This window comes from Trachinotus anak, unplaced genomic scaffold, assembly GCF_046630095.1.
Source record: "Trachinotus anak isolate AG129_WGS33_773 ecotype Australia unplaced genomic scaffold, CSIRO_AGI_Tana_v1 ptg000013l, whole genome shotgun sequence".
Lineage (NCBI taxonomy): Eukaryota > Metazoa > Chordata > Actinopteri > Carangiformes > Carangidae > Trachinotus > Trachinotus anak.
Window position 1 is genome coordinate 613,293 of NW_027273864.1, and position 22,071 is coordinate 635,363.

Below are 22,071 nucleotides of genomic sequence, written 5' to 3' on the forward strand. Positions count from 1 at the left end.
ACCCTGACCAAACATCCGTTTCCCTTCATCTTCAACAATATGACTGCGACACTGTGTTGACGTCCTCTTGTTGTTTTTCATGCCAGTAATCTCTTTTAAGTTGAACAACAGGATTACACAACCAACAGGAAAGAAAATATAGTCATAGGTCGCAATAATTAAAAAAAGGCCAGCCAAGCAGGATAGGTTAGATTGACTGTGTGACTGTTCAAAACACGCTCTGAAAAGGTTTCACTTCCGTTTAATGAAGTCTATAAGCAGCTTAGAGTCCTTGATAATTACTGAGAGGGAGCATTTTGTTTCGTTTCTTTCGGGTCTTAAATCCTCTGCGAGCATTCCCAGCGCCTTGTTGCGGGGAGGAAGCAGCTAAGGACACTAAAGCCATGATCATCCCGAAAGGAGGGAAATACAAGTTTAATGGAGATTTCTCCTTTGTTGGGTCCCGCTGGTTTATTGATGAGGGTCGGCAGGGTGAATTGATCGAGGACACACATGTCATCTCTGAGGTCTCTATCACCCTTTTACAGCCCCCTTCCATCCCTGTTTCCCTCCTCCTTGTTAAAAAGGGAGGTACGGTGGCATTTGTTTGATTAACTTGTCTGACAAAAGTGACAGCTGCTCACGGGCGTATCTGGATGAGTGGCCCAGTGCCGCTCCCTCTTTGTACATCTGTCAGAGCCGGAGCAGGGCGAGCGGGGTGAAAAGAGACAAATTGGACCCAAAAAGAAGGCCATTCACCTTCTCCAGACCCCCCTCTGGCACTCCACCCCTTTATCCCATTCAGGTGCTCGGCGGGACCCTCAAGTGCTTGCTGGCTTATTCCATTTTCACTCCCCCTATAGAGTTCCCTGAGCCCACAAGTGTTTTAGCCCTCTTTTTCCTTCCCTCAATCCACCCCTAAGCGGCTCTTTGTAAGTAGAATGGCTCACTTTTCTCAGGGCCTGAAGCTGGCGGCTTTTTTTCTTTTTTTATTGTCCACCACAGAGCCTTTCTGTCGCTCATTGTATGTTTACTCAATGACTGGTCGCTGACCGTAATTCCAACTGTTTAGTTCCTCACAACATGAGCCCCCAACCCCCTGCACCCACCGCCCCAAATATACACCCATCCCTTCTCCAAACCACTGTGTTTTTATAAAGTTGCTCCTTATTTAGTCTCTCTTGTTCATTGAACTGACACTTACTGGTAGAAGGAGTTGGCTGTTTCATAAGAGACCTAGATTGCCGTCCTGAAAGGAAACCCAGACCTGAGATAAACATTTACCTTTCTCCTGTGATGCTGCGCTGGGGGTTGACTGCCATCCTGTTCCTCGGTTTCCTTAACCAGCTGTCTGGCTGAAATGCCCACTGAGCGTGTTTTGTTGCTGTCCCAGCTGTGCCCAGACTGTGGTCAATGGTCAGCTGCAGTTCGCCTTTTGTGCCACCAACACAATCAAAACAGTTTGAGAGCTGCAAGCTCGTTGAGCCCAAAACTTTACTGTAGGCCTACTTTCAGAGCCTCTGCACTCCTTCCTTCTCCTCTGACATACCCACTTCCTCGAATGAAAAGAGAGAGAGACAGTCAGAGGAGGACAGTATCCAGCACAAGATGCAGAGCCCCATTCAGCGTCTGTGAAAAGCCCCCTTTTCTTGAGGTAGATACATGTGAAAACATGTTGATGTGCCAAACGGGTTCTCTATACATCATCTACTGCCATGACCAAACAACAAGAGCATTAAAGGACAGGGCATGATTATCCACCACATAATACGCACTCAAAAAGTAGTTATTCTCCTCCTCCCCATGATAGCTATAACATGATACCTTCTTGTGTTTGTTGAAATGTCTAACATCTGAACTCTCCCGCCTTTGTTTTGTAATTTTCTGAAAGGGTAGTATCAGACATTTAAGGCCAGCTGTGCAGAGGTGTGAGACAGGAGTGTTTCATCCTGCCTGTAAGTTTAACACTGATGTATATATTGTTGATGTATATCCTAATACTTTACATAAAGAAGAAGGAATCAGAGGGGGCTATGACAAATAACAGAGGCTCCCATCCACAATCAAAATGTGGATGCTGCAGTTATGTGACATGCACTGTCACCACATGTAATTCTTTACATGAATTTGATGGCAATTTTACTTGTCAGTAGTTGTATGGAGAAAATATTTCCTGAAGTCTGCATTAAATGTCATCACGCTGATTTAAAGGCTGAGGCAGCACAAAGTTTGAGTCATTTATGGGCAATTTTGACTTTATGAGATACGAGCCAGAGGAAAACTGATAGGAAATGTTAAATACACATTAAGAGTTTCATTCTTTCTTATTTTTCTCCTCTTGGTTCACAGCAAAAGAGAAAAAAAGACTAATCAGTTTCCATCTTTTAGTCATGTTAACGACTCACAGGATGAATATCCAGTAACTGCTGTGACACTGGCAGAAGAACTCCTCTGTATATCAAGTGTAATATATGACGACACTGATAAGAAAGTGGGGGTGTGAGTTACTATGGTAATTGAGTGTTGTCATCAATGGGCCTCTCTGTGGAGCTGCTGAGCAGGACTAGAATAGGCCAGCAGTGGACTCAGGTAGGATTAGACAAACCCTTTGTCCAAACTGCATAATGTCTTGCAGTCAGATTTAGAGCCCCCCCACCCCTTCCAAACCCCACTAACCTTTTCCTTATTTGTTTCCTCGTCTGTGTGAGTGTGCATATGTGGCTCATGCGTGTCCACCAGGGTAAGCATGTGTGTTTGAAAGAAGAAGTAATGTTGCTTTATGGCGCTCAGCAGCCTCCTTCTCCTTCACAAGGAAGCCTGTCACTTGGCATTAGTGTTGCCGCACCAGCAATCATCATTCCTTGCCTCCTGCTAATTGCAGACACAGCTGGGTCTCAGCAGGACATGCTCTCTCTCTCTCTCTCTCTCTCTCTCTCTCTCTCTCTCTCTCTCTCTCTCTCTCTCTCTCTCTCTCTCTCTCTCTCTCTCTCACACTCACACACACACACACACACACACACTCTCAGCTTGCATACATGGACTTGCAGCAATGACAATACAGACTCTAAATCCCTTGTGTAGAGTGGAGGGGTAGAGGGTCAGATATCCACACCGAGTGGTCAGCTGAGGGGGAGCCCATCGATAGTCATTACTGCAGATTATCTGTTAGTAATTAACAGTGATGAAAGTGTGATTGTGATCAAGAATTTATTTGAAACATGGGCTGTACCTTTTTGTTTTTTTTGTTTTTTTTTGATGCTGTGAATCCTCATCACTCTTTGGTCCTTGGAGTGAGGTGTTCTGGAGAGTTCCTTCTTCTCTCAACTGTTCAGCTGCAATGGTGACAGTGATTGTTGCCTATGGGGTGGCTCCAGGCCAAGCACCGGCTGCATCCCACAGGTGGGATACCTGTGCATTGTGCTACTTCTTCTTCACTCGATGGATCTTCAGTGGTGTCTTATAAAGTTACTTTTTAATGTCAGTGTAGGCCATGGTACAATGAAGGCCCTTTAATTATCTTTAATTACGTTTCTGCTGCCAAATAACCTCAGGAGTGATTGGATTGATTTGATCAGTAGCAGGAACCATTTGTAGCAGTGAAATCACTGTTGCTCATCAACACTACACCCATTCATCCACACTCATCAGGTGGAGGCTGTAATGTTTCACAGTTTACTGATTTAGATTAAGCAGGAGGAACAAGAAGAGTCCCAGATGTTTTTGTATTAAATGTCATGTGGTGGGCTGCTAATTATTTAAAAAATGAATGAAGTAAAATAAGGACCGAATAAACAAGCCTAAGAATCTGAGTGTTTAATACCAACACTCAGTATGTTTGATACCTGATACATGAACACATTTCAATTTGGATGTTCAATACCCAGTGGAGTGAGCAGCTGTTGATCACTGTGATCACTGAGGGCGTGAATCTTCCTCCACTCTCAGTGAAGTGAGGGATTAGTGAGGTCGACTGTACATCCACAGTCATTAGCATATCAGCAGGGTAGCTCATTAGCCGCAGCTACTCTCTGCTACATGATCAGGGAATAAACAATCACATCTGCGTATCTTAACGTGTGACGACTTTCAATTTTCTCGTATTCACCTATAGTAACGCTTTCAACTACACGCTACACACCACAACCATGTACCTCATCTTTAACCACAGAGAAGTATTTCAATTAGTCAGACAGATGTTTCCCTTATAAAAAGGGTTTGGTGCCAATATGATACAGCACTAGACAGTAAGATGATGCTCTACCATCAAATAAAATACAAACAAAATTATAATTCAAATTTATCAAAGCACAAACAAGAGAAAGTGTTCAGTCACAAATTTCAGTACTTGACAGTTATACACTCTCCTGTCAGTACTCAACAGCTATTATGGTTTCTTACTCAGCCCTGAATGCGCGCGCACACACACACACACACACACACACACACACACACACACACACACACAGGAGCAGCAGAGGCAGAAAGAGGCAGAGTCCCAGGTTGCTTGTAATCCCTGTGTACCCCCTGTGGTGAGGCCCCTCCTCAGCTCCAACATTCCTGGCTCTCAGCAGCACAAAAGCTCCTGAGCGGCCCCACAAAAGAGGGGCCTCTGACCTAACAAATCGGTTGGCTTTCTAGGGGTTATTTTGTGTGTGTGTGTGTGTGTGTGTGTGTGTGTGTGTGTGTGTGTGTGTGTGTGTGTGTGTGTGTGTGTGTGTGTGTGTGTGTTGTGTGCCTTATTCTCCCCTTTCACTCACATGCACTTTCGCTGCATCTTTAACCTGCCTTTAATTTAAGAGCACGTTCTTATCATTTCACAGTTTGCAGATGGTTATTAAACTCACATTTTGACAAATTTCTCGATGGCTGGTGTTTAAAAAAAAAAAAAAAAAAGTTCATCCTATATATCTCTAGTTTACTAATGTTGACAGTGAGGCTGTGTACCAGGGGTAAGTAAGGACAGTTGACCATAACACAAGACTAACCTTGGGTTTAGATAAAGACTTTAAAGAAACACTGGAAACACTTGAGTACCTAATGAAGAAATTAACTTCAGGTTCTGATCTGGTTGTTTTCTGATCAGCTGCTCTGTTTGTTGTGGAGAGGAGGAGACTGTGGAGAATTCAGCTCCAGGTCAAAACCTCCGGAACCACTGACACTGAAGGAGCCAGACCAGGAGGGGACTCCAACTCCCATCATCCCACGCTACTTCATGATGTCACCAAACTGTGTTATAGTTTAGATTGAGAGAGCCAGAAGTTACAGACTGTGTGTTTAAGTTCCGGTGGCTCCTTGTTACGTGGAAGTGTTTGTGTGTGTTGAACACACACATCTCTGCTCACACAGACTCACTGCAGCTCCAGGGGAACTTGAAGCAACAAGCTTCATGTGCTGTTCGCCCTCAAATCTGAAAATGCCTCTCAGAAACTACACAGCAAATATATGCAAAAGGGTCATGAAAGAGGTGAGTAGGTGGATGAGGAGGTGAGGGGGGGGAGAGGTGTGCCATTTCTTTGCTTCAAATCCTGCTGGTGGCAGGCCCCCCTGCCAAGCGGCATGTGAAGACTTGGGTGTGAATGCTGTCTTCAAGGCGCGGTTTGTGTGTGTGTGTCTGTGTGTCTGTGTGTGTGGCAGTGGGAGGGGGTTTTCAGTGGGTTGGGTGGGTTCGTGTCAGATGGGGGCAGGAGGTCTCCAGCTCTCACTTGAAGGGGGATGGACCGGCAGATGTATATGTGTATGTGGGAGTGTGTGTGTGTGTGTGTGTGTGTGTGTGTGTGTGTGTGTGTGTGTGTGTGTGTGTGTGTGTGTTGTGCGGGGCGTGCATGTCGCCTGTGTATAGGTAGGGGTTCATCAGCGTGTCATGAGGTGACAAAATACACACAAATGCACACACAATGATAACGGGGTTGAAGGAGCAGCGGCCCTTCCTTCAGATGGAACTCGTTAGAGTGTCACAGATTTGATCCCTGTCGGGTTATGGCATTATGAATTCAGAGCCATGTTACGCTTGTTTTGGCTGTCAGCGAGTGCCAGCCCCCCTGCTGATCCCCATGCAGCCTAAAAAAGAGAGCTGGGGTGTATTCCTCTGTTCTGATCATTTTCTTTTGTTGGGTCCTGCCAAGAGGAACAAAGCACGAGGGGCTGACGCTGTTCACTTTACAAGCTGAGCAAGTGTCACAGTGGCTTTTAACTTTATCAACACGCAGATGCTGCAGCGTCTTAGTCCTGACCTGAAGCACCATCACCTCCTCTCAGGGTCTGAGGGGAGACTGTGGCTGTTTTGAAGAAGACAGAGTCAGTTTGAGGAGCTGCAGAGATGGTGTAAAGAGGAGAAGAGGGATGAAGTCAGGGTGAAGTCTTCAGGCCTTCACTATTTTCATATTCTGCTATGTTGCAGTTTTATGCCAAAATGAAAAAATAATAGTTTTTACCTCATCAGTCTGCCTTCAGTGCTCCATAACGACAAAGCAGAAACAGAATTTTACACGTTTTCAGGGTATTCAGACACTTTTAACACAGGTTCCTCCATCTCTCTGGAAGATAAAATCTTAGAATTTTTTTCAAATTTATTAAAAAAGGAAAAACTGGAATATCACCCTGACATAAATTTATAGACACTTTACTATAACTCTGTAAATTTAGCTGAGGTTCCTCCTTTTCTCTGGATCATCTCTAAGATGTTTCTACAGCTGGACTGGAGTTCACCTGTGGTGAATCAGCTGATTGGACACACACCTGTCTATATCAGGTGTCACAGCTTCATCATATATGTTGTGATGAGGATGAGGAAATTTTAGTCAATTTTATTAATAAACTCCAAAACCACAAATCACAAATTTGCATATTATCTTTTTACTCTGTGCAGCACATGAGCTCCTGTATCCTCAGACGGGAGAAGAAAGCTCTGACTTAAATACAGTTTAATGTTTCACAGCCTGGTGGGAATGTGAAGCAGTCATGCAGATATCTTCTGATGGATCTCAAAAATTATTTTTATTTAGAATGGAACTGGTTCTACATTCAGACTGGACTTCAAAAGATCTTAAAGTTGGTGAGTTGGCATCAAGTTGGTACACAAGATGTCCCTGACAGACCTCCAAAATGCCAGTCGTAGCTGCAAGAAGACTTGTGACATAACTGTCATTCCGCTTTTTTATATAAAATGAAGAGGAGTAAAGCAGAACAGGACACAAAATGGCTGCTGCAAAAAAATGGCTGCAGATGGGAGCTGTGTGGCGTGGTGCAACGCTAAAGAATTAGGGAGAAGCAAAGGATGAGTGGATGATGGTAGAGAGGGAGAGCAGCCAGTCAGCGGATCAGTCACTCCAGGCCTGGCCTCTCGGCAGGGGGTTGTGCTCGGGGCGAGATCACAGGCCTGCTGCCACGCCGGAGCCTTCACAGGCACACAGCGAAAGATAGGAAACTGCTGGCACTGGGGCTCCTCACTGATTCACCCCAGCACAGCCATGTCCCCCGTACTGATCCTCACCCACATGTAGATCAGTTCTCCTCCGATTCTCATGGCTTCTGCAGGTCTGACATAGATTCATCAATTATTTTTGTTGATGATTAATTGTTAGTCCAGATGTCGCAATATATGGTACTGACAGTGACCAATGAAATACTAATCTGGTGTGAATGCACTCATTTGCCAAAAAAAGACAGAACACACAGTGTTAACAAAGTTAAAGATGAATCTGACTGACAGCATTATCGTTTTTGTTGTTTTCTATAGATATCGTGATAATATTGTCATGGTGACGTCTTTTGGCTGAGATAATGTGAAAATGAAAGTCTGATACGACAGCCCTACTCCTGATACACAAACTAATTCATCTACAGCATGACTCCATCTGATCTTTTTAATGTCTTTTAATGTAAGATGTTTGAATAAAAGCAACAATTCAGACAATAGAGCTCCTAAGTTCTTTACTTTTATGGATAAAAATCAATTACCACTTGACACACATACACACCCCCCCTTTCATTTCTTTTCCCATCTTTCTCCAGCCCTGCATGCACACTGCTGTGACCCTGACTGTTGAAAGTCAGTCGGCTTCTATTAGTATCAGCCCGCGCTCATCATTACCCATCAATTAGACTGGCAACAGCCAGGGCCCACAGAGAAACATCTGCAGCCTCTCGGCTCAGTTTGTGCGTGGCTGCTGTGCTCTGAGCTCGCTGTGCCTCGCAGAGGTCGACGTTTACAGGAGGCCTGTCTAAACAGAGCGCCGCATTTCAAGGTTGAAGCCTGGAACACCTGTGTACATCATATTAACAGTGCTGGGCTGGCTGAAAGCCTGACTGCACTGTACTGAACTCTTTGTTTAGTGTAGTTCCTCACACCACAGCCACCAGGCTACCATGGTTAATGTTGGGACTTCAGTGTGATACTGCTGTGTAGATAAAGTACACACATAAAGGTTTAACTACTTTTTTTGAAAAGTTCTTTGCAGAGCAGCTTGTGTCTAGACAACATCTAACATTTGAAAATGTTCTTGGATTAAATAAGAATTGTATTTTACAGGAAAAAAAATCATCAGAGCAAGATTCTGGGATCAGTACTGAAAGTCAAGCATTGTGTCGTCTAGTACTCAATCCCTGACTTTAAATTGTAAATATTATTGTTCAGAATTGACAGTGCATGTCATACAGATTAATAACATAATACCTCTAGACTTCTAGCAAAAAGATAAAAAGCTCATTAGCTATAAGACACAAAGGAGAGGTCAATATTGAACGGAATAGACCACTCAGAGGTGCACAGTCATTACCACTGCCTCATTCAGCTACAGAATCACTTACCTCTTTGTTATTAGACACATGTTCATCATTAAAGTCACAGTCTGGAACATATTGCTAAGCTGACAACTAAAAGATTCATTTCATGCACTTTGACAAGTCACTGGCAGAACATGTAGCTGTATGCCAAGAGCATATCAAGCCTTACTCTTCATTAGCATCCCAATCAACTGACGGCTCATCGGCTGCTGGATCTTCCCAGGGTCCACACTCCAGACTTAAATAGATCCTAAGCCTGTAGGACTACAACTGACAGAGACCCACATGGCAAGAGTAGAAACTGTTTCCTAAGTCTGGGTCCCAGGCAACACTGTGTGGGCATCAGAGATCTCCAGCAGAACAGCCCTCTGCTGCAGAGAAGGCTGCTCTGTGCTGATGAGGCCGTGTGAGCGACACAACATGAACATCTTCAGATTAGAGACGTCTTTCTGCTTCGGCCCTCAGGGCTCGCCCTCACATCCACAGGGAAGCTCTGTGTCATGATGATATGCTGATGACATCACATGCTTTTTCTGCCAAATACACAATGAGCATGTCAGTGGATTACAGATGCTAACTTCTAGGGTTGTGCCGTTGTTGCTCTGACCATTAAAATGCTTTGTTTTGATGTGTGAGTTCTGAAGGTGACAAGCCTTGAGTGCATCAGATAATAAATTCTGGTTTTTGTGTGTGTGTGTGTGTTACAGCAATGGTACACCAGCACTATGAACCTTATAGGAACATGGCTGACCGACCGCATGGACCTTCAGCTCCACGTTTATCAGCTGAAGATTCTCATCAGGATCGTCAAGGTGGGAACAGCTCCTCCCAAGTTTCTAATCCACAGATCCATATGCAGACAGAACATTTCCATAAGATACTGTCATATAAATATTTCCCTAAGAAACAACAGCTCTAAAGGAAAGTTATAAAATTAAGTGACTCTATTATAACTCTGGTACATTGTAACAGTTCCCTGCTGCCTCACACAAAATTTGAGATTTATTATTGTTAAAATATCTTGATGTTTTTGTCAGTCACACTTCTTCTACTTTTTTTCTTTTTTTCTTTGTAAGTAGAGTGAAGTTTTTGGGGTTTTTTTTTAAATTATAAAACAACTAGGATAAACGTGTAAGCAGGTTTTGCAGCGTCACTGTCTTTTGTTTGCTTATTGAATGTTTGAGATGGAAAAACACCTTCTTCTACTACTGTTGTACTTTTTACTCCACCATATTAATTTGACAGCTATAGTCACTTGTTGCATTGCACATTTTACATGTAAAACATAAAATCATATTACAAAATATACATTGGATTAGATTAGCTGTCACCTCAACCCAACAATTCCTCAAACATAAAGGGCCACATACTGTAGGTCATGTGTCTCTACCCTCTCATGCGACCAAAAGGACGTGTGGAACCCTGAATCAGTTCCTGTACCACAGCAGGAGACATGCTGCCACATGCATGGGGGGTGACAGGACTGTCCCCTTCTTTAAATGTGGCTGAGAAATGTGTCCTTTGTTTCCTGGGCAACAAGGGGTTGGACGGATCCGACAGGTGGATCCTTCGCAACCTTTCCCAAGATTTAGTGTGTGCCAATAGAAAAGAGAATAGGAAATCCTCCAAAGACCAGAGCATCTCATTTTGTTTTGACCTTTGTGGTCTATGTAGTCTCTCCAAGGCCACGCCTTTGTAGACCACGTCCTCTGAGGTCAGTCTCCATAGACTCCCATGTTAAACTGTCCAACTTTACAGCAGAAATAAACATGTTTACAGCCTGGTACAAAAACTGTTCTGGTCTCTAGAGATCATTTCCTCCTTAAATTTCTGTTTACATTTAATTAAGGCTTAAAGTTATGTACAATTGAGGGTGTGGCCTCTTTGAGTGACAGGTGGGTGAGCTAATGCTTGGCACAATGAACCAAAGTCTCAGCTGGAAGTTAGGGGCGGAGCCAGGCAGTGCCAAGATGGAAACAGTGGAGCAGCTCACTCTGAGCTTCGAACCCGCTCTTCAGAAAGCTGTGGCTGACGTCACAGAGGCTGCGTCCATCTTCATTTGCAGTCTATGATTGGAACACAGTTGCTGTCTTACACTACCATTAAATGTCACTTAATAAAATGTAACTACGAGTCACAATAAGCTGCTGGCACAAACAAACTGTGGATGGTTTTTGTTATGGGAGGACAGTTTCCCTGGACAACTGAAACCTTAAAATACTTGGTATATTTAATGCCTCAGTAATAACAACCCAATGTAAGGTAATGTATTATGATGAGGCACTGAGAGGTTCAAGTTATTATTCTTATATCCCATCCTCCTTCCTGAAGGTGCCCTGAAGTTAGAGTGTGGCTGCCCTGTGGTCGACTATCTTTACTGACTCATAATAAAAAAGTAAAATCTTCCATCATTCACATTATTTCAACTGAAAACCTCAAGGAAACAGGAGACGTGACCCATTTTATTTCAGTTGGATGTGTACAGTCGGTGATGCAAATCGAGGTGATGATATTTAGACATGATGATGACACAGTTGGAATCATCTCAATTTACTGTCACACATATTTTACTGATGTCCCCATAAAGGTTCCTGCCAAGTGAGAAATGAGAGCTGACAACCACATCTTCAAGACAACATGATCCATCTCACCAAAACTGTATCTGTGGAAGTTGTGTGGAGGGACAGCACTAGTTCACAGTTTTGTCTCAAAGCTGGAGGCAGGTTCTTCCTCCTTCTGTCCCATTGTGCCCCCTGTGATGAGTTGTTGAGCCTGTCCTGTTCTGAATCTGTCTCAAAATCACTGGTGAACATTTCTGAGATCAGAGACAGGATCTCATAATGAAACTGTGGTGAAGTGTCTGAGTCGGAGGTTCAGGTTTAGCCACAGGTGCAGGGAAAACATCCTTTCAGTGAGAGTTACTGTCACCATTCAGAGGTTTGTGGCTGGTGTGAACAGGTCCAGAGCCGCGGTCTATAGACTGTGATGGATGTTTACGAAGGACAGACCAGATAATAGTTTCACCATCCTTAAATCTGACCACTCTGCCCTGCTTTTAGCAATCTCCCCACAGGTATTGAACTGTGAATATAGCCCCATGTAAAACAGCAGGACTGGTATTATATTGAACTGCTTTGCAGCCACTGTGGCACCTGTTTGTTGACACTTCAGGTGTCTTTTCTATTAAGAAGGGGCTTTTCACATGAGCCTAAGCTCTTTATCATTTCTACTTTATACTTCTGGTTTCCACAGCAGTGTGCAGAGTGTTGTGTTTTAACCCATGACAATAAATTACTCTCAACAAGTCAAACACTGAACATGTGCTTTCATTATCTACTGTCCAAAACAGGATTTGTGTAGAAAAGTGGAAATAGATTGGTAACCTGCACTTCCTTCCCTTTTAACCATACTACTGTCTATCTTGCATATTTACTTGTTATGTAGCAGGCTTTTATTTTTCTTTCAATGTGGACTACTCACATTTTCAAATTTTTCTTATCAAAATCATTCATACACTCAGCTCCCCATAAAAAGTTTCTAAGTGAAAACACAATTTTAGACATTTTTGTAAATTTATTAAGAAGGAAAAACTGAAATATCACAGTGACTGAACTATTCAGACACTTTGCTGTGTATTTAGCTGAAGCATGATGTTGCTTCACCGTTGGGATGGTGTTGGTCAGGTGATCAGCGGTGCCTGGTTTCCTCCAAACATGAGACTTAGAATTGAGGCCCAACAGTTGATTCTGGGTTTTATCAGTCTCAGTCTCAGAGTCGTTCAGCTGCTTTTTTGCAAACTTTCTCTGAGAAGAGTCTTCGTCTGGACACTCAGATCAGTGGAGAGCAGCAGTGGTTGTTCTTCTGGAAGTTTCTCCATCTCCACTCAGGATCTCCGGAGCTCAGCTAGAGCGACCATCAGATTCTTGGGTCCTCCTCATGGTTTCTGCTCTGATCTGCATCGTCAGCTGTGACACCTGATATAAACAGGTGTGTGTCCAATCAGCTGATTCACCACAGGTGGACTCCAGTTCAGCTGTAGAAACATCTCAGAGATGATCCAGAGAGATGGAAGAACGTGAGCTAAATTTTCAGAGTCACAGTAAAGTGTCTGTGAACTTATGTCAGTGTGATATTTCAGTTTTTCCTTTTTAATAAATTTGAAAAAAAGATTTTATCTTCACTTAGTCATTATCTTCACTGAGTGAAGACTGATGAGGAACTGAGAAACGATTTGAATGATTTCAGCATAAAACTGCAACAAAACAACATATCATGGAAAAAGTGAAGAGGTGTGAAGACTTTCTGAAGGCACTGTAAATCCACCAGACTCAAGTAGCTTCATTTTAGACTGATAATACTGTGTTGATATTTCAAAAACACACCACCAAGGACCAAGGAAGGCGTTCTTTACAGTCCTAGATTTTTGGGAATGTGAGTTTGAGATCCTGTTGAAAAAAGGCATCACCATCATTTTCACAAAAACTCTAATTGCCTCTGATTCTTCTGTTTGTGACAGAAAAAGTACCGTGACTTCCGCCTTCAAGGGGTGCTGGACTCCACATTAAACAGTAAGATGTATGAGACCGTGAGAAACCGGCTGACCCTGGAAGAAGCCACTGCCTCAGTGCGGGAGGGAGGGATGCAGGGCATTTCCATGAAGGACAGTGATGAAGAGGACAACGACAACTAGATCCAAGGGCCTGAAAGTGACGAGGATATGGCTTTTCAGAGGGTGAGTGGTGTACTGCCGGAGAACCCATACAGCCTTTCCATGAGGTCCAAACAGACTGACCCAACATCCAACTTGATCCCTCCATTGTTTGCTTTGTCAGTTTTTCATGCTGGTAATAGTTCCACGTCTCTGTCAGAATTGAAACCAGAAGAAAAAGCATTTTGTGTCTGTAAACACCTGTAACACCTGAGTCTGTCCTCTCTGTGCTCATCCAGCTTCACACTAAAAGTCATAACAGCCAAGCACTAAAGGATCAGATCATAAATCAATCAATCACTGATTGATTTTTAGAAAAGAGGCCAAAACATATCAGTAGCACAAATGTGACCGGGAGCACTCACCATGCAAAAAGCCTTTTAAAGAAGATGATAACAAGGCAGGTGCATCTCTATGGAGTCAGTCTTTAGACCTTTGTACCTTCGTGTCTGTCCACACTCTCTGTTCTGGAGCTTTGCTGTTGCTTGTCGCTGAGATTTCCACTCTACTGTGGCTCCAAGTGAACATGTGAAACTGAATTCTTTTTTGTAAGCCTGCTAACAAATGCATGATCATCTTATCAATGAAGTCCTATTGTTATTGATCCAAATGGAACTGATGGTTTAAGATCAGACTGACCATCCAAAAAAACCAAAAAAAAAAAACATTCAAAATATATTTCCAAATTTCCTCAAGCAATACAGATGACCCTGTTCCCAAGTCTATGAACAAGTCTATGAATGTGTCTTTGCGTTATGCTAGAAATGTTGCATTGTTTTAATAGGTGTAGAATTGGTCTCATATTACTTTCTTTGTAATAGATCTGCATCATTTCTCAACCATGAAATCTAGATTTTTTTAAAATGGTGTGCTGATTTCTGTTTTCTACGGTGGCCCTGAGAGTTCAACACACTGCAGCTTCAGATCCAAGTCTCCCTCTGAAACCTCAGCGCAGTTTGAAACAGCCTCCTCAAACCTGAGGGTTCTCTGAAAAATGTATTGTAACTTATTGTAAATCATTGGCGTGGCCTTGGACATTTTATATGGCTGGAAAAACAAGCGCATTTCTCAACATTTTCAGTTCAGTTCAACCTTTTTAAGGTTTATTGATTTTTTTTGTTGATGAACATTAGGATGAAGATGATGATTTATAATAAAAGGTTTACTAAATGGTTTTCATTTCATGTTTATATCTGCTTCAGAGGCTGAGAAATAAAGGTTTGAGTTACAGCGTTGCATTTTTTACCTCTAGCTAGCAGTGATACTGGCTCCTCCTCCTCTCTCACCCCAAGCCTTGACTAGCTGGTTAGCAGCTTAACAGGTTGAAGTCAGTGTCTCAATCTTCAAAGTCGTTGTTTCAGTTGTTTTCATCTAGGTAACTGCTGTAATCTGCCTCAGTATCGTTCCCCTCGCTCAGATCATCGGCCATTGTCTGAACCAAGATTTGAAAACATTTTTTGCAGCTAAAACTCCCGAAAAACAAACAGAATACATTACTCATACTGCACTTTGCCTTCCTGAAATGAATTTCAGTGAATCACAATGCATTTTTTGGTTACATGTCTTCAAAACGACATAATCATATACTACATGCATTTGTCTCATCCAGTCTTAAAGGGAAATATAGTACATGTATTATAACATGTCCATGCAAGTGCGCATGTGATGAAGATGTTTTCTGATTTTGCATATGTTTTCTTTAGCTGCAGTGTATTGAGCTCTCAAGGCCACCATAGTTCTCAGCCAGATTCTCTAAAAAGGCTGAAATCCTAAAGAAATTCAGAGCATCATTAACAACAATAAAAACTGAAAAGGTGACAAAAACATTCAGTCTTCAAATGTTTACGTCTCCTGTCATCGTCCCACTGTAAGACCTCAATGAGACCATCATCAGTTTCATGTTTGTTGAGGGATGTTGGAGCCGAGGTGCAGATGGTCACTCTGGTTAATTAGCCCGATACAATCTAAACAGGTATTAGCATGTACAGGGCATCAGTTTGAAAGTGCAACTTTCACCCAGAATGCTTTAGCAGTTGTGCTAGTAATGCTAGTCGGGTTAGCCAGGACCAGGGAGTGTTTCAGTCTGGCAAAGACAAATAAAAAAATAACTGGAAGAGTCTCCTCTTTCTTTGGGAATTTTACAGTTTCTCAGCAAGCTGCAGCAACACTGGATGAAAAGTGGTGGACAGGATGAAGACTGATCTTTTTTAACCTGGCTCTGGTACATTTCTGGAAACACATGCAGAGTGTCTCTCTTACTGGAACCAGGTAAAACTGGACCAGGAAGCACCACAGAACTCCAGCAGCCTCTCACTGTGGACTCAAACTTCACCAAAGTCAAAAGATGCTGTTGTGTATTTGCAAAACATATTCCAACTGTACAGACATCGTATGGACACTACACAGTACACAGGTGGTGCATCCCTTCAGTCTGTGTACTGACACTGGTAGACAACAGTTTGTGCAAATACAGTATTTCAGTTAACAACACTTACAATCACAGTCCTAGTAGCAGCTACCATGTTAATTATGTCCTGTAAAGAGGCAGACACAGCAAACAACCTGTAGTAGTCTAAACATATTAAATGTGTCCTGAGCTGGTGAAGAAAAGTGATGTCATCAAAGTGTTTTATTTTACCACCAGCTCGGGTGAATGCCACCAGTTCTTCCGTCTGCATTTATTCTTTACAAAGAAAGTGATGGTGTCACTAATTTTAGAGTCAAACTGCCTCCAGGTGAATCAGTGACAATACGAGCTCTGTTGTGTTGTTGTTGAAAAAGACACTAGCTGCCTGTGGTCTTACGTCAAACATCTGATCTCCACATCAACGCCTCTCACATTTTAACTTTATTTTGGTGGGTAGACATGTAAGCAAGGCAATACACATATAGTTTGGTTTTATCACACTGCTAAACCTGTTTGCATTTTGGTTTTTTTTTGCACATCTTCAGTTGAACGTTGAAATGTCATTGAGTTTGTTTGAGATTATTACACCTGTTCTTGTTCTGTTTGTGCCCTTTACTTCATTTCAGGATGTGTGATGGAGCTAATTTTTACAACATTTTTATTATGGATGATGGGAAGTGAAGTCTGCCTGTACTTTCCCTCTGTCAGCTGTTCTATACTGTACCTCTAGAGCCACGTGTCGTCCTGTATGCAAGTGCTGCATGTAACCAGTATTCACCCCCCCCAAAGTATTTTTGCTCCATGTTTGAAGTTATCATGCTTCTGCCTTCTAGAAGATCCCACTGAGGCCAAGAGCATTTAAATAAAGGTGAATGTGGAAAGAGCTCGTCGCCTCGTTCTTTGTTGTTGAAATCAGCTGACAGGGATGTTGTGTCAGCAGGCTGCAAAAAATACATATTTATTAATCCGTGGTCTGACTCCCCACCCCTCTCGCCCCCCCTCTACCCCCTCCCCCTTTCTTAAGAAAGAGAGTATGAGATTAATGCAGTGGATTAAAGCATCAGGCATCTTGAGAGTTGATATTACTATCCAGAAGGAGATTGAAAGAATCAAATCAGCAACAACCAAAATCAAATCAAGAGCCCAAGATGGAAGCTAAGACTAAAGTCGAGAGGATTACATATAATATAGTCCCAAATTAAAAGAAGACAGGATATCATTTAATTATTTTATAGAAGGAGGGGGAACAAATCCTTCTTAGAAGAACAGAGGAAAACTAGGTTTTGGATGAGAGCAGTGGAAACGAGGTAAACTTTCTCCCTGGTTGATGCTAATGCTAGTGCTAATGACTATGTAAAATCAATTTTATTGTAATATTTAACTTAATGATAACACGAGCAGCCAGGAGAATCCACTGATGTGATTGAGATATTGTGTATACTTCATTGTCTGCTATATATTGTTTATAATCTGTTCTTTACAGACTGGAAATTTACAGGTAAAGTGTAAAATTCATGCAAATATAGATTTCATTAGTTTCCATCGCAGTTTTTACAGAAAAGTCAACAAAATTAAAATTGTGCTTTAAACAGGTTCATGAAAATGCAGCTAATAACAGACTCAGGTCTGTCTAAAATGATGTTGCTGTGGTTCAGGCTAAAAAACACTTTCAAACACATTCTTGTTTAGCAGAGATCATTACATTTTTAATTATTTCATTCACATATTTTTATTTGAAAACGTTGATTAAAATACTTGAAACGACACTTATATTTGAAAGATTGGGTCTTCCATTTTCCTTTGGTTATTATTCAGCTTGTTCCCGTTTAACTTTTCATTCATTGTCATATTTCTCACATCCTGTTATTCAGGCTGTAGAAAATAAAAGAGAGAGAGCTGTTTGAGTTGATGCAGCAGACAGTCCACATGCTCTTTACCCTAATTGTCTCTCCAGAGGCTGTTCCTTCATATCCTATACATATCAAAAGTCAAAGTCAGCTTTATTGTCAATTATGCTACACATACAGGACATACAGCACAATTGAAATTTCAGTCCTCTCGGACCCACGGTGCAGATAAAAAAAATATAAAGATATAAATATAAAATATAAAATATAAATGTAATGTTATGTACATATGAGAATAATCAACAGCAAACACACTAAGCAGCCCACCTATTTTAAAATCCAATCTGCCGTCTTGGTGAGGTGCCTCGGAGTATCATTCATTTAATTTCCCCATGAATATCCAGACACAATTGGGCAGTTCTGTGCAAGAGGCGACACCAGGACGGATTAATGGGCCTGGAGTTTTATGCCGGCACGATCTGAGCTGCTTTGGCTTTTAAGCTCCAATCAGGTTTCCCATCGGGGAAATAGGAAATGATAACTGTATGAAAATAAAAAGAATCTCCAACTGACCATCACAGCGAGGACTGGCCCTGAGTCTTAGCACTGACGGGCCACTGCTGTACTGCAGGGAGTCCTGCAGTAATATGGATGTGAGCACAAGCCGTTCCGACACATTGAGTCCATCAAGCCATCTCCGATATGATACGTGTGGATAATGACAACAGGGAAATGAAAAGATGAAGATGGAAATCAGCCTGTGTTTCGACGTTCAAGCTGCCAGATAAATTGCTGTGTGATTTGTTGTGAAGAGGCATTTCATTTACCATGCTCTCCACAGTGTCTTTAAGGTAAACAGCATCAGGACAGAGCAGGCCCACGGCCTGGGAGACGTGGATATTTTTGTACGGTTGCTTTGCGTGCCAGAAGTGTCAAAATTGCCTGCCATTTGAGAGGGCAGGTAGATGTCAGATCTGTTTAATAAAAGCTGCCCCCAAAGCCTCTTATGTTTCCCTCCCCATGCACCAAAACCTTCTTATTGTGGCCTTAAGAGGGGACAACAAGCCCGCTGATTAATTTTAGATCTTTTCCATGAAAAGAATGGCTTACAGTTTAAAGCAATTTCAAACAGTGTTCAGGGAAGACACGGGGCAGATTGTGTTATACCTCAGGGATGAATATTACACAGGACTGTGTGTCCTGTTTCATGGCTGTATACAGTAAAAGCCCATATGGGGATCAACAGTATCACAGTCTTAAAGTGGGACTGCTGAGGCCACTGTTATTATTAGATGGATCCCAGGAGTTAACCCCCCATCTTATTTAAGATGATGAAGACTTGCACTCGTGTTGAGGCTCTACTGATCAGACATGATCCTGCTGTTTCCTTTCAGTTCAACACCCGGCCAAAAATATGTTGATCAATTCATTTCTTGATTGACAGAAAGTAATGATGAATTAATGATTCTTTATACAAAAATGACAAGCGTTCCTTGATGAAGCCTCTTCTTTTTCTTTGTACGATAGTAAACTGAATGTCATGAGGGTGATAGATTAAACAATTAATAGAGAAAATAATTATCTGACTAAAATAATTATCAGTAATGGAAATAACCATAATTGTAGCCCTATATTCAGTCCTTCAGACCTGCAGGGTGATTATCATTAGAGCAAAGTACAGCTTGAATGTATACAATATGTACAACATACATATATACAACTGTTTAGTGTTGCAGTGGATGAAATGTGACAGTTTACTTAGAACACTGCATCTACATCAAAAGCATGTTCTATATCATCTCACCTCTTTACCAATAAAGTTAGGCTTAATAATAAGGGAGGGGGGGGTGCCTCAGTGGCTCACCTGGTAGAGTGCATAACATTAAGGCTTAGTCCTACCTGCAGCGGCCCTCGGTTCGAATCCAACCCGTGGCCCTTTGCTGCATGTCATCCCCCCTCTCTCCCTGACTTTCCTGTCACTCTCTCACTGACCTATCCAATAAAGGCACTAAAAAAGGCCAAAAAAATAACTTTAAAAAATAAATAATAAGGGAGGGAATGATGTTCAGCTTGTCAGATTCTTCCTGAATATTTAAGTGATAGTTGTGTAAAACCCATCAGCAGACACAGTCATATAGGCTACAGCCTGTGTCACACTGTATGAGAAGCAGAGGATGAATTGACGATGATTTGTAGAACAATACATATTTTAATTTCAGTATTTTCTCTCCCTCATTGGATCTTTCTGTAATGAAGATCTGAGCTGACTTTGAGACTTTAATTAGTGTGTTAGACTTTCTGATGAAACAACAGCAGAGAACGAAGCTGTACAACAATATCCTGCTAAATAAACTCGGACTGGTCCTTATTGCCTTCTGTTTACCGCTTATTCTGTAGAACTGGACTCACTCTGCTGTTCTGTTCCTCTGGTGCAGAGCGGGACTGAACTGAAAGCAGTATGTAGTATTCAAGGGAGGCAGACATGAGGGAGAGGACGGCTGCACAGAACCACAGTGGTGTTCTGTTCTACTGGGCCCATCGCCACAGCACAGCACTATCCATCTCCCTCCCTCCCTTGGCCCTCAAACCAGTCCAACCCACCAGAAATTTGCCCATGCTTCCCGAATAGCAACTTCATGCCCAACACTCACCAGACTTCATAGAAGAAGTGTCAAAGTCACAACAAATGATCCAGATCTGCCCCAAAATTTAACAGGCTCTTCCCTGGTCCATGACCCATCACTCCATCAGGTTCGGTGTAAATCCGTTCAGGAATTCTTATGTAATCCTGCTAACAAATCAACAAACACACATGAGAGTAAAATGAAGATTGTTCACAAGTTCAAAATCTTGAGTCTGAGTCAAAGTCTCATGTCACTTAGACTTGATTCCAAGTCGCAAACTCAAGTCTCCATCTCTGGCATACAGGGTACATGGTAACCTGGTGTCATGTCCCATCATACTAGAATTCACTGTTGCATTGAACCATGAACTGTGTTACCACGATTAGTCAATATTCCTCCTGCATTCTTCAACCTGAACATGAAAGATAACCAACTAAAAGGTAATGTTAATGTTACATTCATGTAACTGTGACTGCACAACAATATCTTTGTTATCTTCCAATAGAAACTTTACACTTTCGGGGTTCTGAAAAGGCCTGAGCCAGATCTGTCAATGGACTTCAGATTTTGAGAGATCTGAATGAACCTGGACAAGCGTGAATCACCTGCATATTGTCTGCCAAATACAATTAGATCCTGATTTCTGCATCACTTAGTTCTTTTCAGCCTTTGGACTCAAATCCCCCAGAATTTAAAACCTCTGAGGAGGCTAGTCTTTACCTGACTCACTGCAGAGCCACAGGCTGCACTCACACACACACTTTTGTTGATCTATTATAATCGTACGGAGCAAAATAATTCAGTCCTCCACTGCTGCAGAAAAATGTGTCACAGTCATAAACGTTCTTTGGGCAAACAGTCTCATTTGTATTGATCAGAGGGATCATTATGACAAAATGAGATCCCAGTTAACATGAGTCATCAGGAGAATTACAGCAGCACACATACTTCATGTGTGTCGTACTGTTCATTGCAGTATAAAGGTGTGTCCACTCACATCTATAAAAGGTATGGTTACTTGAACTTGAACTAGGAGGTGGCTGTGAAATGTGAATCCTTGTGGATTGATGGTTCAATAATCAGATGGCTCATGTCCCAATATCTCAGCATTTAAGCTCCAGGTAGAAAGATTCTTCCATCTAGTAAAATGTTGATGATGACTAAAACAGCAAAAATCCAATTATTTCCATAACTAAAGCTGTGGAACAGCACCAACAATGAGAAACAGAGACTGTTGGTTAACATGTAGTTATGATGGGCTGTTTCAGTCACTCTTTCAAACTTAGCTAATACCTACAGCTAATTTCCTCCTTCATGATGATAAATTATAGGCACTTCAGTGTTGGCTTCACATTTCAACCCTCGAGGTTGATACTTGATTCAATTGTATTAAAATACTGTATATGTGAGCACAGAGAGGAGGAGACAATTAAACAGATTAGAGTTGAAACCAGCTGATACCAGACTGAAACCAGCTGATACTAGACTGAATTCAGATAAGATGTGATGATGTCTGTTGTTTACAGCGTTCCCACAACAGTTTTCATCTACATCCTCAGTTTCACACATTGACCATTTGTACTCTGTCCTGCTTTATGGTCTATTTTCCTCTAAATTGAGCATAATTTAAAAAATGAACATCATGTTGTATTGAAGAAGACTAGAAACTAGAGACTGAGACCATATACTCCTCAGGAAAACCTTTACTGAGGTAATAAATCAGTG

At 42.0% G+C, this 22,071-nt stretch overlaps 1 protein-coding gene across 7 annotated transcripts in view; it reads left to right on the forward strand.

Annotated features, from left to right (window-relative positions):
• Nucleotides 1-16,758, forward strand: part of cadpsa (Ca2+-dependent activator protein for secretion a) — a 215,883-nt gene extending 199,125 nt beyond the window's left edge. For 6 of the 7 annotated variants that reach the window (XM_071493187.1, XM_071493188.1, XM_071493189.1 and 3 more), the window contains 2 exons: nt 9,468-9,572; nt 13,277-16,758. In XM_071493187.1, coding sequence (XP_071349288.1) covers nt 9,468-9,572; nt 13,277-13,450 — 279 coding nt within the window. In that variant the 3' untranslated portion in view covers nt 13,451-16,758. The remainder of the gene's footprint in view (nt 1-9,467; nt 9,573-13,276) is intronic. The other variant, XM_071493184.1, reaches the window with a different exon arrangement.
• Nucleotides 16,759-22,071: the final 5,313 nt, after the last annotated feature.